The sequence below is a fragment of the Impatiens glandulifera genome, chromosome 1 (assembly GCF_907164915.1).
Source record: "Impatiens glandulifera chromosome 1, dImpGla2.1, whole genome shotgun sequence".
NCBI lineage: Eukaryota > Viridiplantae > Streptophyta > Magnoliopsida > Ericales > Balsaminaceae > Impatiens > Impatiens glandulifera.
In genome coordinates, this window is record NC_061862.1 from 132,186,527 (window position 1) to 132,213,932 (window position 27,406).

At 37.3% G+C, this 27,406-nt stretch overlaps 5 protein-coding genes across 5 annotated transcripts; 1 reads left to right on the plus strand and 4 right to left on the minus strand.

Annotated features, from left to right (window-relative positions):
- Window positions 1-702: 702 nt before the first annotated feature.
- On the plus strand, window positions 703-6,278 carry LOC124934048. The gene is made up of 7 exons (XM_047474516.1): window positions 703-920; window positions 1,143-1,254; window positions 1,533-1,691; window positions 2,203-2,249; window positions 2,855-2,963; window positions 5,714-5,780; window positions 5,859-6,278. Exons 1-7 carry the CDS (start codon window positions 735-737, stop codon window positions 5,911-5,913), a joined length of 735 nt encoding a protein of 244 aa, XP_047330472.1. The 5' UTR covers window positions 703-734; the 3' UTR covers window positions 5,914-6,278.
- A 9,187-nt stretch (window positions 6,279-15,465) lies between these two features.
- On the minus strand, window positions 15,466-17,277 carry LOC124943653 (60S ribosomal protein L16, mitochondrial). Its single transcript, XM_047484131.1, has 2 exons — window positions 17,048-17,277; window positions 15,466-15,661 (listed from the first exon to the last, which is right to left on the minus strand). The coding sequence occupies exons 1-2, from the start codon at window positions 17,275-17,277 to the stop codon at window positions 15,466-15,468; spliced, it is 426 nt and encodes a 141-aa protein (XP_047340087.1).
- A 9-nt stretch (window positions 17,278-17,286) lies between these two features.
- On the minus strand, window positions 17,287-21,352 carry LOC124919805 (ribosomal protein S3, mitochondrial). The gene is made up of 2 exons (XM_047460142.1): window positions 20,711-21,352; window positions 17,287-19,043 (listed from the first exon to the last, which is right to left on the minus strand). Exons 1-2 carry the CDS (start codon window positions 20,782-20,784, stop codon window positions 17,435-17,437), a joined length of 1,683 nt encoding a protein of 560 aa, XP_047316098.1. The 5' UTR covers window positions 20,785-21,352; the 3' UTR covers window positions 17,287-17,434.
- Window positions 21,353-21,369: 17 nt separating this feature from the next.
- Window positions 21,370-21,669, minus strand: LOC124943658 (ribosomal protein S7, mitochondrial-like). Its single transcript, XM_047484137.1, has one exon. The coding sequence runs from the start codon at window positions 21,667-21,669 to the stop codon at window positions 21,370-21,372; it is 300 nt and encodes a 99-aa protein (XP_047340093.1).
- A 1,483-nt stretch (window positions 21,670-23,152) lies between these two features.
- LOC124919806 (dnaJ protein homolog) lies at window positions 23,153-25,865 on the minus strand. The gene is made up of 7 exons (XM_047460143.1): window positions 25,772-25,865; window positions 25,508-25,679; window positions 25,002-25,173; window positions 24,761-24,908; window positions 24,392-24,668; window positions 24,106-24,304; window positions 23,153-23,677 (listed from the first exon to the last, which is right to left on the minus strand). Exons 2-7 carry the CDS (start codon window positions 25,655-25,657, stop codon window positions 23,349-23,351), a joined length of 1,275 nt encoding a protein of 424 aa, XP_047316099.1. The 5' UTR covers window positions 25,658-25,679; window positions 25,772-25,865; the 3' UTR covers window positions 23,153-23,348.
- Window positions 25,866-27,406: the final 1,541 nt, after the last annotated feature.

Consider the following 27,406-nt stretch of genomic DNA (forward strand, 5'->3'; position numbering starts at 1 on the left):
GATTTACCATGGACGCGATTTAATCTGAATCGCGTGAGTTCATCACCGCGATTTAGATTAAATCGCGTGCATGGTAAATCGCGTACATTTAAAAACGTGAATTACCAATCACGCGTTTCATCTAAATCGCGGTGATGAACACACGCGATTTAGATGAATCGCGTGATTGGTAATTCGCGTCTTTGAGCGTAAGAAATGGCGCCGAAGGGGTATTTCCGACATTTCGCGGGGCAAAAGGGCCCTTTTTGCCAACTTTAGTAGGCGGGGGCCCTTTTTGGAATTTCCCCTGTTATGGGGGCTATTTCATCAAATTTCCCTATTTTTTGAGGAAATATTAAAAAATAAAGTTGGAGTGAATTATAGATAAGAACGTACATAATAAATGATGTATTTAAGATAATGTTTTTCGACATGAGGTATTTGAAAGGTCACATTAATCTTAATAAAAATATATTTTATTTTTTTATATTAAATTTGGATTTCGCACCCTCTTCATTTTCGACCCAAACCCGATCGGGTATCCCTCCCCTCCCCTGCCTATATTAAATAAATTTATTAATATGTCAAAGGATAGTGTTTTAAAGAAAATACTATGTCTATTTTAGATACAAATAAACTCTATATATCAAAAATGAATATCATACAATACTTCAAGACATATTTTAATATTTGAGCATAAATTACAGTACTTCCGAGGCCCTGTCTCAGTCGTATCGTGGTCGTGCACTCTGGTTATGGAAGATCTTGAACCCATCTTCGGAGAGGCCAAGGGAGAATGGTCAGCGCCAAATTCTCCTCCTTTGAGGCCGTTTCTTTTCTATGCATATCCCTCCGGCCCTTCTTCTCTGAAAATCGAGGCGACAGATTTCCATTCCAACACTTGCGAAGCTATTCGTTCTATTGAACAGCTGGAGGACATGGTAAGTCACTCCTCACGAAAATTTCTTACTTCAAATTCTCTAATATTCATCTTTACTCTTGTTTTCACATTACCCTCTTCTCATTTTACCTTTTCTTGTTTTATATTAGTGCATTTCGTTAATTGCAATGCATGTATGAGTGAATCCTGTATTGTAGGAGCAAATTCTGGGCTTAAACAATCAAATCTGTGAGTGAGTTTTTGTGTGATATATCTTTTGCAGCGAGATATGACTGGAATTGGCGGTTCTTGGTCTGAATTTATGGATTATATTGTTGCTTGCTTAAAATCGAATGGGGTTAAGCTTGTTCTGGAAGGACAACCAAGCCAAAATGGTATGAATTCAAGTTGGTTCTTTTTTGGGTAAATATCTTTAGTGTTCAAAATCAATGATGGGGTTATTCTTCCATCTTTCTTATCATATGTTTCTAGACTTCAACAGTTAGTGTGTTCTTTGTTACATGACAAAGAATCTGACTCCAAAAAATTCGAAGATCTTGATAATTATATTTGTATTAGTAGAGAAATGTTGTTACTGATTAGATTAGTGTTTATTTGGATCCATAATTTTGCTTATAATATTGCATCCTTTTGTTTACATATATGAAAACAGCTGCTTATGCAAAGTTAATTGCCAAGAAAGCCAATGGGATGCCCTTGATTTCTTTTAAGCTCAATAAACTCGGGGATGTCAATGCTAAAGAGGTTATGGCAAACATTTCTCTGAAATTGTATGGAACACACAACAATTTGCGCCATTTATTTCTAACAGGTAATATCTCGATATAGTTCTATCATTTTAAAGTGAAATAAAGATTACAGAAAAAAGAACAATGGATAATGTCAGCCTTGTAGCCCATTAGTAGAAAGACTATAGTTAGTTACATATTGTTAGCTTTATTATAAATAGAAGAAGCTAGGGGAATGAAGACAATACTATTTTTCCCTTTAGCTTAGGCTATTCCTTTCTCACTATAATATTCTCTTGTTCTCATCCCCGTTTTATAAACACTCGAGGTATGTTACAATTTATGTGTGCTTCTTTTTGCTAAATAGTTTCGATAAGAATAAGATATGTATTCTAACACTCTCTTAACCTTGAGCCTCGCCTTTTGGTTCCCTTCATCTTGTTCCTTTTAGTTGCATTTTGATTCTCCTTTGTTACTTTTTTTCTTTGTCCTTGCTAATGAGCTGGTGAACATCAAAGTACACATAATCTTTTATTTTTGCTGATAACATTTGATTCTAATTGACTATCAATTGATGTCATCTTGTGGCTACAGAACAAGAACGGTGTTCTGAGCTGTTGAAGATAATATCTTCTGAAAAGGTGAGCCTCATACTAGGCTTTTATTTGATTAATGATCTTGGTCGAATGCGATGTTTGATAACACAACCCTTATCACTTAATCTAAATGATTAAGAGCTTATTTGAATTTAGTTGTTATTTAAATTCATTTAGTTATTTATATTCAACTCAAATTTTCAGTTTGATCAAATGTAACCGGAGGTCTAAAAGTTTGTTGCAGTAATGAATGGGTTGAGTGATATTGGTTTTCAGTTATTTCAAAGGGTTTCTAAGCAAGATGAAGATGAGGAATGACCGATTGATTATTTTTAGCTTAGGAGGATTGACGAGACATGTGTTTATGGTTTGATATAAAATTTGCGCATATATCGTCATACAATTAGTTGTTACTCTTCTCTATAACCAATTCTGAAATGGCCAATTATCCTAAGATGTTTTTTGTGTGTTTCCAAATAGATCATGCCAATAACATTCTAAAGCTATGACCATTGCTCAAAATTTAATGCTTATATTTATTATATTTAATCTTGTAGAATCATTGTCATTTCATCCAAGCTCAGTTTCATGGTTCCAAAATATTTATAACAAACAACTATTATAAATTATCACTCTTGTTTATTTGATAGGAAAAGAAGGAAAGCATACAGAAGCAACTTGATTCTCTCTTACTAAATAAAAGACATAAACCACAAATGATGAATGAGATGGCAAACTCAAGTATCACTCAGTCTCCTGGTATGTGTTTTCTTTTCTTTTTTGCACTAATTATTGTTAAAATGGACTTTGAGCGTCATAAAATTATCTCTAAATCTTTCTTGGAATTTATGCAAATTACTTGCACTTAACATGTTGTTTTGTTTACACTCAACATGTTGTTTGTTGTCAATCTTTACTTTATTACACTCAATGTTCTTTAAATATCTAAATTTCTCATGTAAACAACTCAATATTTTAATAATATTATCATTCTTTCAATTTTCTACATAGTATCAAGTAGGTTTTTATATCATCCGATTCACAATTTTCTGCTGTCTCTTCCAATGGTGGAAATAACCATGAGAAGGAGAACTCAAATGATTTTATTATCACAAATCTCAGAGCGTTTTTCAGCTCTTTCTTGGTAGTTTCGTCATTTCAAAATTGCACTTTTTTCTCGACTAAATCTGTATCGAGCATTGTATTCGTGTCTCGACAGATTCTTTCCAACATATTCTGTCCAAACATTTATCAGTTTAAACTTCCGTCCAGCGATATTCCGGTGATTCAAAGTCACTCGCTGTCATTAACATACAACGACACTCTGACGATTCAAAGTCACTCACTGTCATCAACATTTCATCCTTTTGGCAGCAACATTTCTGCTCTCATAGCTTCCCAACGCTCTTCCTCTTAGGTGGTTGACATACTTACCAAAGTTCTTCCCAAGATGGAAAACCTGCTCTGATACCATGTAGAAAATTGAAAGTTGAAAGAGTGATAATATTATTCAGATGTTGAGTTGTAATTTACATGCAGTGTTCTAAATGGCGGTAGGCGATAAGTGATTGCTTACTGCCTCAGGTGCTTAGGCGGTCAGTAAATTATTAATTATTTATTATTTTTAATTTATTAATTTCTAATATTAATATATATATAAATTTAATAAAAAAACTCTTTACGTTCCACTTATTCACTATTTATTTAAAACAACTCTTTACTTTCCACTTATTCACTATTTATTTAAAATGACTTTTTACCTTCCACTTCATTTCTCGTTTTTTATCTAGTTGCTTCTCCTTCTAGTTGCTTCTCATTCACCTCGTTTGGTCATTTATATATACTTCTTCTCCTCTAGTTGCTTCTCATTCACCTCGCTTGGTCATTTATATATACTTCAAGTTATCTACCTCTTCTTCGGGTCATCTATCTCTTTTTGAGATCATCTAACTAATAACATTGGTATTTATTTATTAATTTTCTTATATACTTGTTTTTTCAACTTTTTCAACTTTTACTTATTTATATTATGTTATTTAGTAATTATTTATTGTTAATAACATTGTTATAGATAAGTAGAATTATTGACATATTTACCTTATTTATATCTAAATGATTAATATTAGGTTATTTGAATGACGGAAAAAGACAAACAGTTAGAAGTGGTTCAAGTGTAATTCAAGAGAAAATCTAATCATATTGCTTGTGATTATGAGGTATTATATTACAAAGAGAAATCTGATTTGATCACTTGTAAATTATGTAAATAACTTATTAAAGAAGGTGTTCATAGAATGGAACATCATATTGCTGGTATTGTTGATAAGTTGAAATATGTCCTAAAAATCTGATGAAGACAAAAGAAAGAGTAAAAAATTATCTTGAAAATAAATGGCGGTAAGCAGAAAGTGACCGCCTACTACCTTGAGTGCCTAGACGGTAGTATTTTCAAGATAATCTTTGACTTTTCTTTTGTCTTCATCGGATGCTTTAGGACATACTTCAACTTGTCCAACAATATTAGCAATATGATGTTTCATTCTATTTACACCTCTTTTAATAAGTTTCTTACATAATTGGTAAGTGATTCAATCTCGTTTCTCTTTGGAATATAACACTCCATAATCCCAAACAATATCATTAGATTTTCTCTTCAATTCCACTTGAACCACTTCTAATTGTTTATCTTTTTCTTCCATTCAAATAACCTAATATTAATCATTTAGATAAGAGGTTAAATAGGTCAATAATTCTACTTATCTCTAAAAATGTTATTAACGATAAATAATTACTAAATAACATAATATAAATAAGCAAAAAGCTGAAAAAACAAGTATATAAGAAAATAAATACCAATGTTATTAGTTAGATGACCTGAAGAAAAAGTAGATGACCTGAAGAAGAGGTAAATGACTAAGCGAGGTGAATGAGAAGTAATTAGATAAGAAACGAGAAATGAAGAAGACAAATGAAGTGGAAGATCTTTTAATTAAATTTATATATTAATTTTAAAAATAATTAACTGACCGCCTCATGTATAGGCGGGGCGGTGTAGGACCGCCTAGGTGGCCGCCTCGACCGCCATTTAGAACATTGCTCACTGTGAATGATCAAGCAAAGGCCCTTTTAACTTTAATTTGGTTTATTTGCTTTGATGTTTGTTACATTCATGCAACTCCTACGATGGTTTCTGTTCCTTTCTCCCTTATTTGTTACGAAGAGTTTTTTCCCCTCAATCTTTCTTCAAGAAGTAGTGATAAATGGAATGGTTTCATCCTTTCAGACAACAATTAAAATTAATAATAAACTTAATAGTGAAAATATGAATATTGGTAATACTGAAAATAAGTGGATTGAAAGTTGTAGTATTGGGTGCTAATGTGGAGCTAAAAATGTGAATAATTATCGAAACTGTGCCTTAAACCATTGTGGGAATTGATTATAAGATTATTAGACCAAAGTATGTGGTAGTGAAGAAATGAGTGAATATTTTTCCATTTTAAATGCAGATAAAGTTGCGGCACATAATCATGGCCAATCGAAAGTCCCCAATCGTGTTGTGCCAGCCTATCGAAGGTGAATAAACGTTGTTATCGGGAGAGTCCTATGAACTCTTTTATTGGTTGTTGCTTGCTGATATATATTTGTTGACAGGACTAAAGTGAGAGGAGCTATTTTACATGATGATGCTGAAGATGGAGAGCAGTGAAACTTTTTAAATTGAACACCTTAACAATTCACATTTGTGTTCATTTGGGAATTTCAATACAAGAGACATGTTTCAGATTGGAGTCAAATTAAGGATTATTCTGGCTCCTGGTTTACTCTCTTTGTGTAACATATTTAGAAGCTGATTGATTATGTTTTGACTTTTGAGTCTCTAGATATATTTGAGTGGGAAAGGGCAGTTAGTCTGTAAGATAGAAGTATAGTTGGTGAGTAAATCATGTAAATTTAGGTTCTTTTCTTATGGTTAAATCTATAACATCCAACATATTCACTAATCACTCTAATTTAGAAAACAAAATCTGTAGACATGGTTGATTCAATTTATTTGCTCAAATTTTGATAAAATCATTGAAATGTTCTCTTCTGTCTTTCTTTTTGTTGTTTGTTTATTATGTCAAAGTTAGTTTAGTTTTTTGGAGAAAAGTTATGTCAAGATATATTGGTTTGGCTTGTCTTTGTTTCTAATGTTCAATTGGCATGATTAAAAACTTGTTTAAATGTTTTTTTTGTCAGATAAACTGATTTTACTTAAAATTGAATTCTGTAACTTTTTTTTTTGAAGTATAATATTATTATTATTTCATTTCAAACTAAATGTATGTTAGTAGCTTCTGTTAAGTAAAATGATTTTACTTTCAAAATTAGCAGCAACAAAAGTATTTAATTTCTGGTGTTCTTTGTTTTCTATGGTTTTGGTGTAAGGTCAATTGTATTTTAGTAGTATACCCCTTTTGATAATTCTTTTGCTATAAATATGCTCCTTTTTTTGGGGGGATAAATAGGCTAATTTTTTTATAAAAATTGCAACAAAACCCATATATTTTGTGATTGTCTATACACTTATTTCATCTGAAGAAAACTCAATAAATGTATAGACAACAATCAGTATACAAATCTATTTTATCATTGTTTATACAATTATGTCATCAGAAGAAAACTTAATAAATGTATGAAAAATAAGAAAATTCAAAAATATTGTGTCAACATGATAAAAATGAAATGTCACACTTACAGTGAAATATGAAAAAAAAAAAAAGTATTAAAATATGTTTATTTAGAGTAGAATGTGAAAGTAGATTGAATCTTGATAAGATGTTATTCATAGTGCAATAATTTTATACTTTTATATTCAATCATTGAAATTTATGATGTATGTTTTTTTTTTAAATAAGAACCGACCATGTTCACTATTTTATTTTAAATTATGTAAATCTTTTAAGATTTATATTTTCTCAAAAGAAAACGAAAAAGGAGAAAAATAAAACTAAATTATAAAGCTCATCAACCATCAAAGCCTTGAGTTAATTAGGGTTCATAACATCAGTAAACTGATTACAAATCATTTTTTTTTGTACACACTATCATATATAATCATTCATTCATGTAATCATGTATATAGCTTTTAATCTGATTAGCAAAAACAAAAATAAAGCTTTTACTTAGTCTCCCTATTTTTAATGGTTGCAATCTTATCATTCTTTGGGCAACATCTTGCTAATTAAAGGATCTATTAAAACATGATTAACTGGCTTGCTGACTTTAGCTGATATAAAATTTCTTGTACTATTTGAGTTTCATATTGATGATTTTCTTTTTAGGTCAGTTCTTTCATATTTAATCGTAAGCTTCATCCTCAACTTCTGGACGGGTTCGAGAGTTTGGTTCGACTGAGACTGATGTCTCATCGGGTTCAGATGGGGATGCGGATTTGGATAAGGAAGATATTTTATCCAAACCTAGAAAGCCCTAGAGCTAGAGTTTGTTAAGAAAGTAGCTTTGAAGATAGGCACCCGGGAAGTAGGGAAGTTTAAAGCGATAGCCCGTAGGCTTTCTACGTCTATTAATGCTAATTCGGATGCTTTTGAAACAGTCTTTGGTTTGGCCTTTGTTTGTGGCTCCTTTGATTGATTCGTAAACCAGGTGCTTCAGCTTCATCCGTGGGATTTGGAGAAGCCTTCTAAGCCCGCTCTCGGTTCACGTCTTTCAATCAATCCCTTAAGTTATTCCCCGCTTCTCTGGCGGGGTAGGAGCTTTATTTGCTGTCTTTTTGCTATCGCGCAGTCCTCCTTCATGCCTCATTTTGGCATAGCTGTCCGCAAACTGAACAGGACTGTATCCGCGCGCCTACCCCTACCTTCTATCAACAGAAATTTACAAAAACAAACCAAGGGCGAAGGGCGTCGGCTCAAAGTAGGAACCGTCCCTGCACATCCGAAGCGAGTGATCTTGCTAAACCCTTAGTTGCGCCCCCTTGGCTAAAAGTTTGCTACTGCATGCGGCCTACTTCTGCTTTTTATACTAAAAAAGTGTTTGAGTTTATAGAGCTTGATGACCCCCAAAAACCTATGAAGAGGATTTGAATGAAACGGATTGGACAGCCCAGATCGGTAGAATAATAAAGTGCTCCCCGTGGTCTAATACAAGGGATTTTTCTTCATTTCTGGACACCTAAAGCGTCGAAATTTCTACGATTCTTCGTTCAATTATCGAGATTCCAATAGCTTTCTTTTATTTCTTTACGTGCCGGTAGATGTGCTTTCTAAAGTACTACTATACGTACAGATGCGCTTGAAGAAGTTTTTTATTTATTCCGGTTCACTTGTTTCTGCAAGCTCTGGCTGAGCCACTTGCTTTTGTGTAGTATTTGCGATAAGTTTTATACAGGTCTATTGATTCGAACCTTAGCTAAGCTTTTATCATGTAGTAGTCCACCGCGGTTGAGTAGTAAAAGTTTTGTAATTGCCATCCTCTAGGAGAGGGGAAACTTGGTATTTATAGTTCGTAGAGAGCCGATTGATAAGTTCAAGATCTGGCCAATCCCAGGTTGTTTGTTACGAAGGTTGCGGGGGCTGACTCAGCACATAATGAGAGGGCTTTCCTATTCCTAGAAGAAAAGTGGTAATCCCTGGCCCTTTTCTTTCAACTACCCGCTCAAGCTCTAAGACAGAAATTCCACCCCTTCCCCAGTGGTGTCCGAAAGAAAATGTCATTTTACGTCCAAAGTCAGACCATGTAAAGTATGATTGGTAGTTTGAAGCCACCAACTAGTAAGATGCTGCATTTATCTTCTGCTGCTTACAGTGATGTGGCATACTTGTATACTAGTGTTCTATGGGGCTACCCAGAATCTATAGTGGCATGTGATATATGTGAAATATGGTCTCACAGTCGCTGCAAGTGGCATTGAGAATACTGAAGCTCTGCCACCACTGTTTGTTCACACAGGGCGTTTGCTTCGCAAGTAGTTAGGTTTTTCACCATAATAATTGTGCCTAGAAATCTATATGACCAAGGTTTTGTCACGAGCTGGACTCGAACCAACGTGTCTGAAAATTCCTTCCAGATTTCAACCTTAGACTGATCGTGACTTTGGTTACTCGGTTCCCCACGGTCGCTGCCAACCAATGGGTACGTCCGGGGTCGATCGTATAGATCAACGAATCCCTCAAAAGAGATATAACTATCATTCTAAATAGAACAGAACTCCTTTCAAGGTCTCGTCGCTTCGGTGAATCACTTGAGCCCTGATACATTTTCGGTGCCATGGAGCTAGACCAGTGATCTATTACGCTTTCTTCAAAGGAGGGCTGCTTCCAAGCCCACCTCCTGGTTGTCATCGCTCAATCACTTCCTTTTCCAATAAGTGATTGCTTAGGGACCTTAGCGCACGATCTGGGATGTTTCCCTCTTGGTCAGGATCGACGACCCTATGACTCTTTCCTTAAAGCGGCCTCCGTGCCTCCGTTGTCCCTCAGATCTTGAAAGTCCGTTTGGACTTCCCGAAAAAAGGAACTGTTGCGCCCCTCTTCCTACAGGATCCGGAGGATCACCCACAAACTTTTGCCTCCATAGCGTTCTTCTAACATCTTTGTTAGACGTTCACTTTGGAACCCCGCAGGTACCCGCGTATGTAGATCTTGGAATATCCGTCTAATGGTATCGGAAAGACGGGGATGGTTTTCCAGAAGCAGTTGGCGAAAATCTTCAAGAGTTGGCCTTTGAAGCTGTTCCAGCTCCAGGGCAGGAGACTCAGGGGGACGTTGCTCGAGGGCGGCCCTTCCCTCCGTATCATCAGATACGTTGAGGTACTGCGGCCCACTACCTGAGTCCGGTCCCGAATCCACCCTTTGCCGTTTTGATGATGTACCCGCGTCCTCGCCCGGATCCTGAGCAGAAGGTCCGGCATTGGAAGGCCCCGCTACCCCAATCGGTTGACCTTCATCGTTGGGGGCCGAAGATCCCCCCTCCAGATTAATCCATTTTTCAAGCCACGAATCACTCCAGGAGGATGATGGTTCAGGTGTCCCTACACTCAATATCGGAAATAAGTTCCCGTAGTGACGAGTGTAGCTTTGGTCTACCCTGTGTCTTTAACGAATGCGGGGAATTCTGCCAGTTAATGCGGTTACTGAGACCGGTTAATGCGTTTAATGATGCCAGTAATTGCTTGTAAATAGTGTATGAACTGAAAATTACCTCTTTGTGGTAAATCAAGAAAAACTAATAAATTAGGGGATTGGTCATGACATTTTTATTTTATTTTTATGGTTTCTCTTCCTGGATGGGATTGATGAGTTGCTTGAAAGACCATCCGATCTAGCGAAGCTAAAACCTAGTCTTTGTTCGCCCTTCCGCTGTATTTACAACCTGCCTTCAGAGGACAGTCAACGAATTAGAACCTTAGATCGATACGGCGTCAACCCTTAAACCATTGCATTAGCTCTCAGCATCGGATTCTGACTGTCCTCTAAGCTAGCTTTTTTAATCATCATAGTAGGAATCGGAATTCACTCTTCTCTCTCTCACATGGGCTGGGCCCTTTCTTACATTAGGGTCAGTCCTATGCGCACCTTCACTCGCGGATGAGGTTATTCCCGACCTCGGATTTCATAATCTCAAGACTCGGTTAACTTTGACTTGCGACTGAGAATGAGTTGAAGGAGAAGTCCGTAGACCTAGCCCAGACCTTAGGCTATTTCCTCTTTTCAAAATGCCCGGATGACACTCCTTATGCAGGAAAGGGCATCCTACTGATTGAGATGGGGTCCCCGCTATATATATTGGTGCTAAACCAGAGATTCTCATGGGCTATCCCGGCATGAGAAGAAATTTCATGGTTGCCGAAGAGGAGCCTGATCAAGAAGTATAGGATAGCGCCTTGATCTCTGCCTGTAACTAGCGCTACCAGCAGCTATGGCGACTGCGCCTCCTCGTATTGGTTCGCTGCAGAAGAAGAAACAGATGGGCTTTCGACTTGTCTGGATCCAGAGGTGGAAGAAGGACCTCCATCATCTTTGTACCCGGATCCTATTCCTATCCACAGCTAGTAACTGAGGGTTGCCTGGTTGCCCTCACCTGCCAAATACCTGCTTGGATACCAACTAATAACTAATAGCGGGATTTCAACTAATGGTAAGAGTAAACACCTCTATAATCTACGGATCTGAGGACCTAGCCCTTAAAAGAAAATGGGAGTGAAACGTTGCGCTCACTAACGCTTATTAATAGGGCTACGCTCGCTACAATCCTCTTATCTTAACAGGGGCATTAACTGAAAGAATGCAAAAAGAACTGGGCAGTAGCGCCTTTGCTTATCCAACGGGAACGGTGGCAGTTTAAGTTGAAGCATACTTTTTGAGGAAGGCCTTTTCTTTGCCTCTCCTTTCCCTCTCTACCCGGCTTGTAATAGTCTCTGCCTTCCTTACTATCGGATACATCGAGTCTCAAACCTGGGATTCGTTCGCTGGAGACCAAGAACTAGCTGTGTTGGCTACTTGCAGGGTGGGGCAATCATCCGTCAGTAAAAGGCTCCGGAGCATATCAACATCGGGGTCTTCTTTACCTGAGTGGAACCACTTGGTTTCACTCCCCTTTCCCTTGCTTCCCTTTTCGCGTAGCTCAGACCAAAAGAGCTAGTAGTAGGAATCCCTCTGATCTTTATCACCTGTAAAGTGCCTTCTGAGGTCACTAAGGGATGCGGGCACCACATAGCTCTCCTCTTTAGAGATTGCCTGACCTGTCTCCTCTCACCTCAAGAGAGGAACGCAAGACTGCTAGCTAGTCTTCCCTTTGCCCGAGTCTTTATAGGAGTCTATCCTTCTGGAGGAGAGCCCGCTCTCTTTCCTGTAGCAGCCCTTATAGCTGCCCTTATAGCTGACTGATTTCTAGGGTTTCCTAGCTCATAAAAATGGGCGATCATAGCCTTCTAATCTCTTTTAGACTTTGCGCAACCCGCGCTTCTTTCCACTCCAGCTTAGACTCCTCTAGGAGCTTCAACTCCTGGAATTAGCTTTCCCTCTATGGCCATGACCTCGCTTCGAGTATGAATCTGAAGCCGGTTGGACTGTTTATCTGGTTCGATAGAGCGAGATGTATTCGATGCGTAGGCTTTAGTCTCCTTTACAAAAGGAGCGGCTCTTAAAGGTTGTCCTTTCTTTCCGTTTGAGGTGTCACGCTCCTCGACCGAGCGAGCTGCTACTTTGATTCTTGATTCGCGAACCTGAAAAGGCTGTAATTCAGAAGCCTCAGTCTTCGCTTCGTCGACACTGAACCATTTGACTTCTTCCTTGTGTAACCATAAGGTGAGGTCCATTAGTCTCACTATCTTTTCCCTTTCCTTTCATCTCTCTTCTAGAGCAAGATGGGGGATGGATGGGAGGAAATTTGCTTCTTCGCTAACCTTTGCGAAAGCTCTCTCTTCGCGCTCTTTATAATCTCTGCTCTCTTCGTCCTCGGCGTTAACTGCGGCGACAATACGTTCTTGTACCCGATTCTCGAATCTTTTAGAATGATATGTGGCACTCTTCCATTGGAAATCCTCCATTGTACACAGCAGGTTCTGAGCACAAGGATCGTGGCCGTACATCACTGATAGTGCGCCGAATATTCCATCAGGGATGTACCTGCAAAACAAGTAATGTGAGGAAAATTCTCTTACGTGGCATTCGTTGGTTGGATGCATATAACTGTTGTACTGATCTTCACTTGAAGATGAAGCAGGAGTAGGGTACAGCTATAGCATGTGGGTAGGTGAATGATAGTTTCAAGCATACTCCTTAAGCTGAGCATTAGACGTATTTCAGTTAGACGGATTGTGAAAATTAGTCTAATGAAATCAAACATCCCCTTTTATATAACAGAGTCTATTAGACCGCCTGGTCTAATAGAATTAGACTTACGTATAATTACAATAACCATTAGACTGTACGTCTAACTCCATTGAGTTAGACTACAAGTCTAATTCCGGTTCTACCTCAGACTAATCTGAAGGAGTTAGATTTACGTCTAACTTTCACAATGCATTAGAGTACCCGTCTAATCATTCACTAACCATTAGACTGCACGTCTAATTCTGGTTCTACCTCAGACTAATCTGAAGAAGTTAGACTTACGTCTAACTTTCACTTAATTAGACTACACGTCTAATTATCCAATAACCATTAGACTGCACGTCTAACTCCACTGAGTTGGACTGTACGTTTAATTCCGGTTCTACCTCAGACTTGTCTGAAGGAGTTAGACTTACGTCTAACTTTCACTTTCTATTAGACTGCACGTCTAACTCCACTGAGTTAGACTGCACGTCTAATTCCGCACATATTAGACTATCCGTCTAATTGCAAATAAATTAGACTACATGTCTAACTCCGATGAGTTAGACTGTACGTCTAATTCCGTGTATTCATTAGACTACACGTCTAACTCCGATGAGTTAGACTGTACGTCTAATTCTATGCATTCATTAGACTACACGTCTAACTCCGATGAGTTAGAAGAGGAATCTCGTCGTCGTCTTACCTCTGGAATGCCGTCGATCGGAGCCTCATTCCTGATCTCCTCGGTAAGCTTTTCTTCTCTCTCTGGGTTCCGTTTCTTTGATTTTCTCTGCTTTTGAAATGGATGGGTTCTTTGGATCTTCCCGATCGGCGGGACCGAGTCCGGTGATGGATGGAAAGAAGTAAATTTAAAGCACTAATTCTGTTCTTTGATCGGGGGTGTGGAATGCCGGACCAATCATACGTGCCATGCCCAGCAGATGGAGTTCACGACTATCGCCGGTCCCGGTCTTTCTTTATCGAGCGAAGAGAGTACATCGGCTACAAGCCCCTCTAATGCATTTATGCGTGCCGGGCATATCGATGGGAATAAGAGCAGCCGGTATTCGACGAAGGGGAAGCAGCACCGACTCGGAGGAGAGAGCTGTAGATGAGCCGGACGTATCGGTGGATACCGCCCGTGATACCGGATATTAGTGCGGCGGGAAAGAAACTGTATGCATGAGAAGCCGTCCATTCCCTAGTTTCTATATGAACAGCCCAACCCATCCTGCTTTTCTAGCGCCATTGACAACACGACTTCGCTCTGCTCATCCTTATGAATGAAAAGGGGCGGATTTCACTTTAGTAGAGACTTGGTTCGGTATCTTTAATGGAAGTGAACTCGAGGGAGAGTTAGACTCCGTTTCAAAAGAAAGGGGATTATCACATAATGACGATCAAGTACAAGTTGAGGAATATAGATAAGAATAAATTGGGCCAACCCGCGAGCAAGCAAGTTGGAGAAAGCGCTTGATGGGACCCCCGACCGCGCTTATGACTCGTCCGTATCGTCTCTCGTTTAGGTCGACCGCTCTACGATGGCTAAGCTTTTTTCGAGAGAGGGACTTCACTGACAAAGGTTTCCGAATTCTAATTATTAATGCCGTTGTTATACTCCCGCCGCATTGATATTCTTTGAACAGCGGTTGCGCTTTGAAATCAAGGTAGTTGTTTACTTGCTCAACCATAATACCAGGCCCCTATCAATGACAGGTAAACTGTGCTATAAAGTACTATCATATCATCCATCCCGTATGGGTTTATCCTCTCTCTCTTATCTTCGATCAAGCTACTTCGTTCCTTCTGTGATGAGAAATTCCCTAACGAAAGCTAGCCTTCTTCCATCGGATGCATTATCTAAAGGGGGGTAAACATGCTACAGATTCCGTAGTTCCATTATTGGATTAGCTTACATTACCAAAGGTTAGAGGAAATGTCGTAGATCTCAGTTGAGAGACTGAATGCGGATACTTTTTTTTAAGAATGAAAAAGGAAAAGAAAGACTTCGTCCCACTCTCGGATAATGAAATCACCAAATGCTGCTCGACCCCTGAAGAAAAAGACACTCCGGCCTAACAGCACTTTCCTTACCCGTTGTGCTCTGTCTGAGATAAGGAGCAAGAGGCTAGACGGAAGACCTCTAATCTACCAATCAATCAGCATCCTATGACTTTTGTTCCAGAGGCAAATAACCCGAAACTTAATAGGAAGCTCTTCCTGTCTATAGGTTTATACCACTAAATGATGGCATTAGACCCTAACTACCTTGTTCCTGATTGGATTGCTTGTCTTGATTCTCCTAGTTACTTCTCCACTTAACTCCGCTATCAAACTAGGTAGGGATATTTGAACTAAGCCGAATCTGTGGACTGAGTCGCTAACTTCACAAGACACTTGTTAGACGGTTTACAAAGCACCGTGCTTTCTCGAAAGATTCATTCATGCAGGCAAGTTCCTGAACCGAGCTCACTGCCTTCTTCGCTTAGGAGTGCCCTATTGCTCTTTAGTATCGAATCTGTTCCTTCCCTACCTCCCTTTGCTTGGCTATTCGTCTTTAGCGCGCGCTCTTGCTTACCTTGCCCGAGCTTAAGCGAAGCGATCTGTCTTTCCGCTTTAAGATATATTTTACCGCTGAATTAAAGTAATGAAATTGCCCAGTTAAATAGCATTAGAAGCAGTTTCCCTCTTAACGAGGGATGGTTACACTGTCCTTCCCGACTCAAAGAGTCGATGACTAGTAACGGAACTCCTAACTTTGGACAGAGAGTGATTGCCGACTTTAGGTGTTGATACCGACTCTGTTGACTTCACTCTTGACAGCTTGTTCTCTTTTTAGAGTCACTCACAACTCTTATTGAACACTCCTAGCTATAAGGCGAGAGAGTGACTAGGCCGAAAAGGTGGAGCAAGGGAGTACCTATGAACGAAGAACTGGTAACTAACCTCTTGACTAACGGCTTGCCTTCGTTAGAAGGAAAGAAGGCTTATCCGCGCAATCAACGTGTATCGTTTACTTTGCTTTAATGAATGCTTAAATCCCTACTTCCACAGCTTTCATGGGTGATTCTCCGTTCCTCATTAGAGTTCGGAAATTGCCCAGAATCATTGCATTCATTAAAATAAGTTGAGCTCTTCACAATGCTTAGTCTATGATTCAATTACCAGTCCTGAACTCAATTACCAATCGTTCAGTCGTTTACCTCAGACTAGCTACTAGTTAGAAAAGTCCACTCTTATACCTTTGATAGAGCTTTCCTCACTCGTTACTCACTCCTCACATTCCCTCTGAAACAAGAGGGAAGGTAGATTGTGACTAAGCCGAAGCTTCGATACCGTAGACTGACAACGTAACTTGAATACCTTTCCTTGCCTATGAAATGACAGGTATGCAGTCTGATATCTCTGTGAATTTGTCCCCCACTAGAGGAGTTAGTTTTTGGGGGAGCAAGAAAACGGTTGCGAAGAAGCTATTAGTCACAGATGAAACTCAATCTTTGACTTTTACACCGATGTATCGTTAGTCCAAGTGATAAGGTAAGGTAATAAAGCAGGTCAGACAGTAAGAATAGGCAAGGATCCCAATCTTTTCAAAGAATCAATAAAAGCGAAAGGTAAGTAGTCGGTTACTCGCTTGAAAGCGGCCTTCAGGCCTCCCTCCCCCCGCAACTACAGAAAGCATTAAGAACTGAACTAGAACTACTACCAGGTGGATTAAATTAAATCTGACTGGGAAAGCGTTCCGACACATCGATTCGCGATGAAAGATCATTATCACGTGAGATAAGTCTAGACCTCTTCTCTTGGCGTTAAAATTCTATTATCCTTTTTATTGTTCAATAGAATTCCTCATTTCATCCCTATGAGGTGTATTTCTCATGTTGACATTAGGCATACTAGAAAGAAAGAGTCTGTCTAATCATAACATTACATTTTTTTTTTAAGGGGGAATGCCGCTGCTGATAGATCCCGGCCTGGTTTTTCTCCACTAACCAATTATGTTACGACCACTGAACAAACTTGGTTGACGAACATGGTTTATGCGCAGCTAATGTAGCGGCTTGTCGAGCATTTGACAAACTCACACCATCCATTTCAAATAGAATTTGTCCCGTGGACACACGAGCAATCCAACCCGTAGGATTTCCTTTTCCTCTTCCCATTCTTACTTCTGTAGGTTTCCCGGTAATAGGGAGATCTGCGAGAACTCTTACCCATATCTTACTATTTCTTCGGAATTGTCCGCTCATAGTACGATGGAAATGTCCTATTATAGCCCGACGCGCTGCTTCAATGGCTCGATATGAAAGACGACCAGCTATACAACTTTGAGTGCCATATCTTCCAAAACCAAGTTGTGTACCGTCCGGTTTGCAACCCCTACTACATCTGCCTTTACGATATTTACTATATTTCGTACGTTTCGGATATAGCACGTCCCTTTTTTTTACTATATGAAATCCACACTTTGACACCTGAGATTCCGTAACGAGTAGATACTGGAGCAGGAGCATAATCTATTTTCTGGTTAAATACGTTACGAGATGTTTTTCCAAACTTTCCGCATTCAGTTCTAGCTATTTCTGCACCTTCTGATCGACCTGAACAACATATACGGATCCCCTCCACCCCTTTTTTCATTACTAATTTCATATTCTTCACTATTTTACTAAAAATAGAACGAAATGATCTTGTTTTGTTTCTCGGTTGAAAAGAGATGTCTTGAGCAATCGGAGAAGCACTTTGATAAACAGATTTTATCTTGACCGACTCAATTAAGGTATTAGTCTTTGCTCTATTAGACAACAAAGATCGCATTTTTTGCACTTCGTTCAAATAATAGTTGTATCCGTATGGAATTCTTCTCTTTCTCAGTATGATTTCTATCATCATCTCTATTCCTTTTAGAAATTCTCCTATCCTACCTAGGAATTTATCTATTAATTCCATTACCTTATCCTTACCCAAAAGGTTAAAACATTTTTTCCTTAATTGACCTAGGACTTTTTCCCGGGCATCCTCAAAATAAAGGTTATTATACACCCCAACCCCATCCCTTGGAAAGAAAAAGGTAGCACCGAAGAAAGGAAAAAGCGAGATGGTGGTTTTTGTTGTTCCCGCGAAGCGAAGATCATTCGCTTGGCGAATGAAGCGGGTCAACCTCTTTTTGGCTTCGGCCAAACACTTTTTCTCCTTGGTCAAGCTTTCTACAAAAAAAGCGATATGAGAACGTATTCTTTTATTTAAGCTTCTTTCCTGTGCATTAGCTCCCCCCATCGTAGATGGTTCAGTCACGCCCGGTGCCACGAAATGATTTAGAACGGAGACGGGGTCGAAATGCATTTGGTTCTTTGTATTCAATAAGTATTGCATGACCGAATAATGAAAGGAGGGGCACACTGCAGGGAGGGTACTTTTAAGTATATGACTCGTCGGGCCGTCGGAGCGGGACTTCTTTGGGAAAAAGAACTTGAATAACTTCGTTTTTCTGAAGGAGTCGTCATTTTCTATCACGAATGCTATGTCATTTACAACCCCGGCGTATTTCGGATGCTTGAAGGCCCCGCTGACCCGAAGTGATTTAGAAAGATTCTTCTTTATCGATGGTGATCGGTCATGGTATCCATAGCCTTGTTTATTTTTCGGCCAAATCCTTCTTTCGTTTTGCTTCTCCCGGTCGTCGAGCCTGATCGACTCGACTCTTTTCCCTGCCACCCGGCCTCTCACTTCGTTTTGTTTTTCTTCTGTACCGTCGTTTGAATGAAGACACCCGATCGGCCCGACTTCCCCAAATGCCCACCACCGGCCCTTCTCCTTTCCGGTTCTGGATTTTGCGCCTCGTTTCAGTCGTCGTGGTCGACGGGGAAGAAAGAAATGAATGAATGTTCTTTTAGGAAAATGTAGAATAATACACCTACCAAGACGAAAGCCAAAGGCGAGTCTCGTAGGTGGACGTATCGAACCGAAATAAGATCTCATATTGACATCTTGATACACTGATTTACCATAATAATAAATAGAGTCAATGGTGACGGAGCCGTGGGAAGAGCCGCTTCTTTCTTGCTTGATAGGGGGGGGCTTCCATTCACCAGCGCAGACTAAAAGTGCTCTCCGAACCGTGCTGGATAGTCACCCATCACACGGCTCTCAAACCCAACCTGTGGTGAATCCAATCCCGGGGGACAAAGTCAAAGCGCTGCGCTTGATCTTTTGCCCTATACTTTGAGCCTCTCCGCCGAGAAAGCAGCGACGCTGCTCGTGATAGGCTTAGCGCCGCTATCGTTCGGTTCGGATAGGATAAGTCAAGTCCCTTCGGTCGGTTCGCTCAGGTGGTCTTCCCGCCCCTATGTGAGAGAAGGGGGCTTCCCTAACGTTCAGACTTTTTCTGAGAAAGCCGAGCGCCCTGAATGAATAAGAAATGGACAGCAAAGGGAATCAATGATTCTTATTCGATCGAGTTGAAGCTAGCAACATGTCGATTACACACCGGAGGTTAGTAAGAAGGACAATGTCCAAAAAGATAATCCGGCCTACCAGCGAAGCAACTGGTACTTGATCGGGTGGGGGGCGGTTTGGTTTCGTGCAAGGCCCTCTTTCAGGAAGAGGTAGTTGTCATTTGAAAGGAAAGGCCCTTTGTATAGGGTTCTAAACCACCCTGATTCAAAAGCCCTTGATATCTTATTAGTAAAGCAATTGAGGAAAAACAAGCAACCTTACTAATCTAATAATAAAGTAGCAACAACTTCTTTCGTCAACTTTCTCGCTTCTTGCTTTAGTTTGATTGCAGCTAGCGCGCTAGCGCTTTACTTACTAATCTAAAGTAAAGGTCTCCTGTTCTGTTCTACGAATCTACAACTCTCTTTACTGAGCGAGACTCCATCCATATCATATTTCTACTAGTGGTAATTCTTTATTTTCCATTCTATTATTTGTTTGACAGTTTAAACAAGGCTCCACTTTAGATAGGTTTTCGGTCTTAATCAAGATAGGTCAAGGGCGCGTCGGAACGGTAGGTAGCTGCTTAGTATCATCCGATAGTATAATATCTTTGTGCTCTTTTCTTAAAAAAAAAGGTCGATTTAGGCTCCTTCCCTTCCACTGCATAGCTGCGCTAGCAGGTACTACGAGCCCTCTGTCCCACGCATCTAACCAGCTCGCGTGGTTCACCGGTTCCACCGAAAACTCTCATTTGTTGAAGCGGAGCATAGTGCGCTTTAGGCGTCGAGCCAGAAATGTCTCTTCTTTCGTTTTGATTTATTCACTGATCTGAAACTTAGCACTTGTTTTCTTATTGATTCCAGGAGCGGCGGCGTTCCGTTCTTGAATTCAGTCTATCCAAGGCGCACTTCTCAGATCAGGCGTAGCCTCTCCAGCTGGGCTAAGGGGCCCTGGATGCGCTAGCGATTGACACATAGGGGAGTGGTTGCCCGGCTTTCTCGGCCTGGTATCTTGCACCTCGCGTTCATGATATCTACATTCAACTGTGCTCCGGAGACAGGGTCAAAGCACGCCCGCCTAGTGTGCTTCTTTCACGACATGCTCTGGTCCGGGGTGTCTTCCAGTGGTCTTCTAGTCTTAGAATCAGTCGTGTCCGTCCCGGACATCTGCAACGTTCTCCCGGGAAAAACAGAAGGAAAAGCCGATTTATCAATAGGGCCCATTCGGTGACTTTCGCGGTCGCCCTCACTGAACCGACTTGAATCTGAACTACGATTAATATCCAGTCTTACCGAAATCGGATTTCCTTTTCGTGCCATATGCGCTTAAACTTGACTTTTCCCCTCTTTTTTCCCAGTCCAATATTTGTTCTCGTCCGTGTAAAAGCAAATTCTCCAAATTGTTGACCCTTCAGTAATCTTACAACGAAGAGGGGTTTTTCCATTGTAAATTCGTACGGAGCAATCTATCGGTTCCGTTCTCTCTCTCTACCTCTTCTTTTTTACCTAACAACCAAATCTTTTATGCCCGGCCATACCAACATGGGAAACCTAGCTTCCCCCCCTTTGAAGTGCATTTATCAGATCAGCTCAGCTCCCCGAGTCAAACGAAAGAGGGTGAAAGGCCCACTACTTCTTCATTCATGGCTTTTATTTTTGATTGATCTCCCTTTCTCATTCGACCTGAGGCAAAAGAGAAGTCATACGAAGAAAAGAAAGGTTCTTTCATGCAATGCATAACGGGCGGGCCTCCTTAACTAAGCCTCCAACTCAATGAATGAAGAGGAGGAGTATGAGGAAGCCGGCTTTCTATATTCTATTCAGATTCAAACAAAAAGGAAAAAAGAACCCTATCTTACTGAAGAATCTGACTGAATGAGGAAGAGCTCTTTATGTGGTCTCACTTTACCACCATCTGAAATGCGCGAAACTTCGATTGGTGGAAGCCAATCCATGAAGATTCTCCCTTTTCTTACGTGCAATTCCCCTCTTTCGGTAAGCATCCAGTATCTCAGCAAATGAACATTTCTCTAAGCTTATCCTCTGACTTATATGTCGTTTGAAAGTTGCTTCAAGGATCCAACGAATAGCTAAGGTTTGTTGACGATCCCTGGCTACAATCCCAGGGACATCATAAATAGTACCAGCGACTCCTACTTTTTTAACTTCGCATATGGGCTCTATATTCTGACGGGCGTCAACCATAAGTTTGATTACATCGCGTTCAGTTCGAGCTAGGCGATGAAAAGTTTGATAATACTTTAATTTATTTTGATATTTGATTTTTATAATAATATTCAATTGATTTAATTTTTAATTTTAAGTTATTTTATTTCATTGTAGAAAACTTTTTTTTTCTTCTATTAAAATCCAGTTTTTATTTTTGTTGATAATCTCCTAACTTAATTTTTAAATATCAAAATTTTGTTTGATATTTCCTTTTTGAAATAATGTCTAATTATTATTGTGTTGAATTCAAAATTGTAAGAGCGTCTCAATCTACAATTAACATTATAATTTATATTTACAAATAATATATTTTATAAATAATTAATATTTATAAAATTTATAATAACTTCAAAAAAATATATAATTATACTAATTAACTATTCTTTTTTTTTTATTACCTCAAAAATAATTTAAATATTTTTACAAAAAGATAATTAATATTATTTACAATAATTATAAATAAATATTTTTACATATAAATAAAATTAAAAAATACATATATATTTATAAATAAAAATATAAGACTATTTTAGACCTTATAATATATAATAAATTTTATACAATTTTTTCCCAATTTTTTTTTTATATAATTAGCCATAAGAATGTTTTGATTTAAAGTGTAGTTACAAGTGATAACATTTTGCCAAAACTATATATCAATGTAAGAAAAACATGCTACCAGCCGTGTAAACTTAATAAGTTTCAACAAAAAAAAATATATCATAAATCTAATTATAAAAATATATCATCTTCATATTTACTTAGTTTGCCAACCATTCAATAAAACAAAACAAAAAAACATCAAATGTTGTAAATAATTTTTGGAAACCTTGGAGGGTTGGTGCCTTAAATAATGTGTTTAATATTCAACTAGTAAGACAAACAAACCAAAAATACTTTGAAATCTTAAATAATGCTTTCAAAATTTTGTTTAAAGTTTCAAGTGAAAAAAACAGTTAAACCAACCCAACCTCCATTTATCCTCTTAAGACATTTTGACTCCCACTTATAACTTAAAATATTATAAATCAAACAAACCCTTATTTTAGAATATATTTTTCTAGAGATTGTTTGATATTTGATTTTAAAGATTTTTACCCCAAACCCAATAAAAACTAGTTTAAAAAAAATTAAATCAAACAAATATTTTACTCAGGTCTGCTATTCCATGTAATAAAAATGACAAGTTAAAGGAGGAACAAGAAGGATACAAAAAGAATTCAATAGAGGCTCCTTGTTCCTTCCTTCACTTTGTTACTTTTTTTTAATCAAAATGAGAAAGCTATTATTTATGGGATGAGATTGGATTGAGTTGAATCAGCCAATCTTTACCAATCAAAAACTGAATTCTCATTATATTGGTCCCTATTTGAAAACCCCTTCTAGTTTATCTGAATTTCATACAAAAATAGAAATAAAAGAGCAAGCATATACAAACAGAGTTAAAAACACAAAGAACTACCAAAATCTCAACAGATTTGATTAAACGGTACCATTAAGAAAAGTAATGCAGCAGTATAGCATTAGGTTAATCAAGGATAACATAGTTTTTTACCTCATCATTTAGATTACTATCTTAATCTTCTTTTTAAAAATAAACCAAAAAAATCCCAAGAGAATGTATTTCACTGACATAAGAAGAAGATAAAGACTTACTACTGTTGGGCACATTGCACCCTCTGAGCACCACCAGGCATGTTATCATCTTCATCCTCTTCATAAGCTTCCTGTGCTTGCTGTTCTTGCTTCCTACGAAGCTCTTCCTCAATGTTCACATCATGTAGAGTCGTTTCCTCGCACTCATCCAACTCCATATCACTCATTTTAATCGAAGCCTTAGGAGGTAGCACAGCTTCGATTCCCTTGCACTGCCCTGGACTCAATGAATCTGGAAATTCCACTGTAAAATGGATATACAACTTCCCTCTCATGAACGGCCTCTGATACATCGGCATCCCTTCATCATTTATCGCCTTGAACTCATCTGCACAACATATATACAGGGCTGATCTGTTACCAACCTTTTTATTTTTCATGATCTCAAAAATCTATATTTTGTATGTTTGCCAAAAGATCATAATGGATCTAAATCCTAAGAATTACAAATCAAACAAGAAAAAAAAAAATCACACTATAATCTAAAAAACATATTCCTACTTCAATTTGATGTCTTACAAACAAGGACATGTTTCACATCATCAACTAAAAATACCATAACTATAATTCTTTTTTATAAACATTTTAAAATACTCAAGACAAAGAATATTTTAGTCATTTAACCCAAATAATCCACTCTTTCATTGAACAAATAACCAACATCAAACAAGGCCTTATGCAACAATGGAGAACACCCAGGACATAACAGTTGTGGAGCAGTTAATGAGTAAATAAGATATAACATTGATTTCTTACCAGGCTTGACAACTTCTCCAGGCTGTGATTTAATGAGCAACTGTCTATTGTCAAGATGAGTCAAAATAAACTGGAAACCACATAGTGCCTCAGTGATATTCAAGGTATGCTCTACATACAAGTCATCACCCTTTCTCTTGAACTTGGGGTGTTCTTTTTGTTGCAAGACAAAGATTAAATCTCCAGTGACAGTATCAGGCTGCAAGATCATTGATTAAAAAATCAGCAACAGAACACTCGTGTTAATTCATAGTTACAAATCATTAAGAAGACACAAATTACTTACTGCTTCATCAGCATCTCCAGTGAATGTAATCTTTTGGCCATTCAGCATTCCTTTCTCAACATGGACCTCCAAAACTTTCTTTTCTTGAACAACTTTATCACCTTTGCATTGTGGGCAACGATCTTTGTCATTGATGGTTTCACCAGTTCCCTTACAGTCATTGCAAGCATGCTGCATTTGCTGGATCATTGAAGGACCAAGATGTCTGATAGAGACCTTCATTCCAGACCCTTGACAGCCAGAGCATTTCATTGATGCACCAGATTTCGACCCTTTACTGCAATAATGAAATTTATAATATGTATTACAAAAGATAATTACAAAGAATATATATTACAAAGAATAATTTTAACAAGGCAAAATTCGCACCCTTTGCACTTAGCACAGAGCACATTACGAGAAAGAGAAAGCTTCCTTGATGTTCCATTGTAGAGATCCTCCAATGACACCTTGAGGGGATTAATCACATCTTCCCCTCTTCGCTGCCTACGTCCTCTGCTGCTTCCACCACCACCACCTGATTCACAATCATTTAATAGTTACTTCAAACTCTAGATCTTCAAAACAATGAAATATGGATATGGTGAAAATAGTATAAAGTGATCCCAACCTCCAAAAGGGCTTCCACCAAAGAAGGATTGGAAGATGTCAAACGGATCATGACCACCACCACCGCCTCCGCCACCCATTCCTTCCTTCAGGGCATCCTCTCCATACTCATCATAAATTTCACGCTTTTCTGGGTCATTCAGGACCTCATAAGCTTGTGCAAGCTCTTTGAACTGCAAAATAATGAACAGTAAGAAAAAAAAAACAGTAATTTCACAACACCCTATTCATGGTTTCAACTCACAAGAACATATATTTCCCCAAAACAAAACCTTAACCCCTATGCTATTGAGAATTATCCAACCGGAGCCATAAACATATCTCATTCAGTATACCTAGTAGCGCATATGAACAGTAAGCAACAGATCTAATCATCCAAATGGTATAGCTACTCATAACCAAACATGCAAATACTACAATAAAATCACAGATGCCAATACATATAAATTTGATCGATCTGTGTACAGAAAGAAAACAAAATCTATGAATGTCAAAAGAAGTATTCACCTTTTCTGGATCACCACCTTTGTCAGGGTGATTCTTGATGGCAGCCTTCCTATATGCCTTCTTCAGATCATCCTGCGATGCATTCTTCGGGACTCCGAGTACTTCATAGTACTTGGTGTTGTCGCTCTTCTTAGGCGCTCTCCCGAACATTTTCGATAATCAATCGCTTAATCTGAGGAAAATAGAAAATGAAAGAACCCAATTGAATTGACAAGCAACAGAATCTATATATCAAAAGGAAGAAGAGATTGAGAGAAGACTTGCCACAGATCGGAAACCCTAGTGAAGAGGGAGAATGCAGGAAGCCACAAGGGTATTAGGCTTCAGCAAAAGAGGAGAAGGGTTTGGTCTAGCGATCTTCAGATTTATAATAAAAAAATGGACGGTTCAGATGATATCTATTCGCATCAAGGTAGAGTGTAGCAAAGGTTAGGTTTGAATTGTTTTCATACAATTTAAATTATTATTATTACTTATATTTTTTTACATATAAAACTGTATATTAAATAAGATTAATAAGTCAATTAAACAAATTTAAAATAAAATTAATTTTTTAATCAAAAAAATAATATTTTTGTAAGAAAATTAATATGACTTCTTCGCACTAATAACTCTAAAATTTAAAATTTAAAATAAAGGAATGTATTAGAAAAAGAATTAATTAATATTATGTTACCCACCATATAGCGCGTAATTTTTTAATTTACAATTAAAAGGTCAAATAAACAAAATTAAAGTGAAATATTTTTTTTTACGAAAATTAATATGACTTAACGGTAACTCTATAATTTTAAATTTTAAAAATTTAAAATAAAGGAATGGATTAAAAAAAAAGTGAAATAATAACATATCACCCTATAAATAGCGCGTAATTTTTTGATTTTTATTATATTTTATGAAAATTAATATCACTTCACGCTAATTTTATAATTTTAAATTTTAAAAATTTAGAATAAAGGAATGGATTAAAAAAAGTAAAATAATAATATGTCACCCTCCAAATAGCGCGTAATTTTTTGATTTTTTATCATATTTTATTTAAAAAATATAAACTTTTTTAAATTATTATTTTATATTTTAACTTTTTTATTATTAATATAACATGTATATATAATTAAATAAAAAAATATATATTAACATTTTACAATAATTAAAATGTTATATATATATTGATTCTTTCTCACCACCTATTACCTATGTATAACGTAAATATATGAGTAAACAAACACCACCTATTTTTGCTCACTTCATTTATATTACATTTATATTAACAGTGAAATAGCTATAGCTATTATGTATGATGGTTAGGTTTGAATTGTTTTTATATAATTTAAATTATTATTACTAATAATTTTTTTTATAAAATTATAGTATTAAATAAGATTAATAAGTCAATTAAACAAAATTAAAATGAAATAATTTTTTTATTAAAATTTAATTTTTTTTAGTAATTAATTACTTCTTCATACTAATAACTCTATAATTTAAATTTTGAAAAATTTAAAATAAAAGAATTAATTAATATTATGTCACCCTTCGAATAGCTTCTTAATTTCTAATTTACAATTTAAATTATTATTACTAATAATATTTTTTTATAAAACTATAGTATTAAAAAGTCAATTAAACAAAATCAAAATGAAATAATTTTTTTAATTAAAATTTATTTATTTTAAGAAAATTAATATGACTTTTTCACAGTAACAACTCTATAATTTAAAATTAAAAAAATTAAAATAAAGGAATATATTAAAAAAATGAATAATATTATGTCACCCTCCAAATAGGCGCTTAATATATTTTTTAATTTACAATTAATATGTCAATTAAACAAAATCAAAGTGAAAATATTTTTTTTTATAAAAATTAATATGACTTCACGCTAACTCTATAATTTTA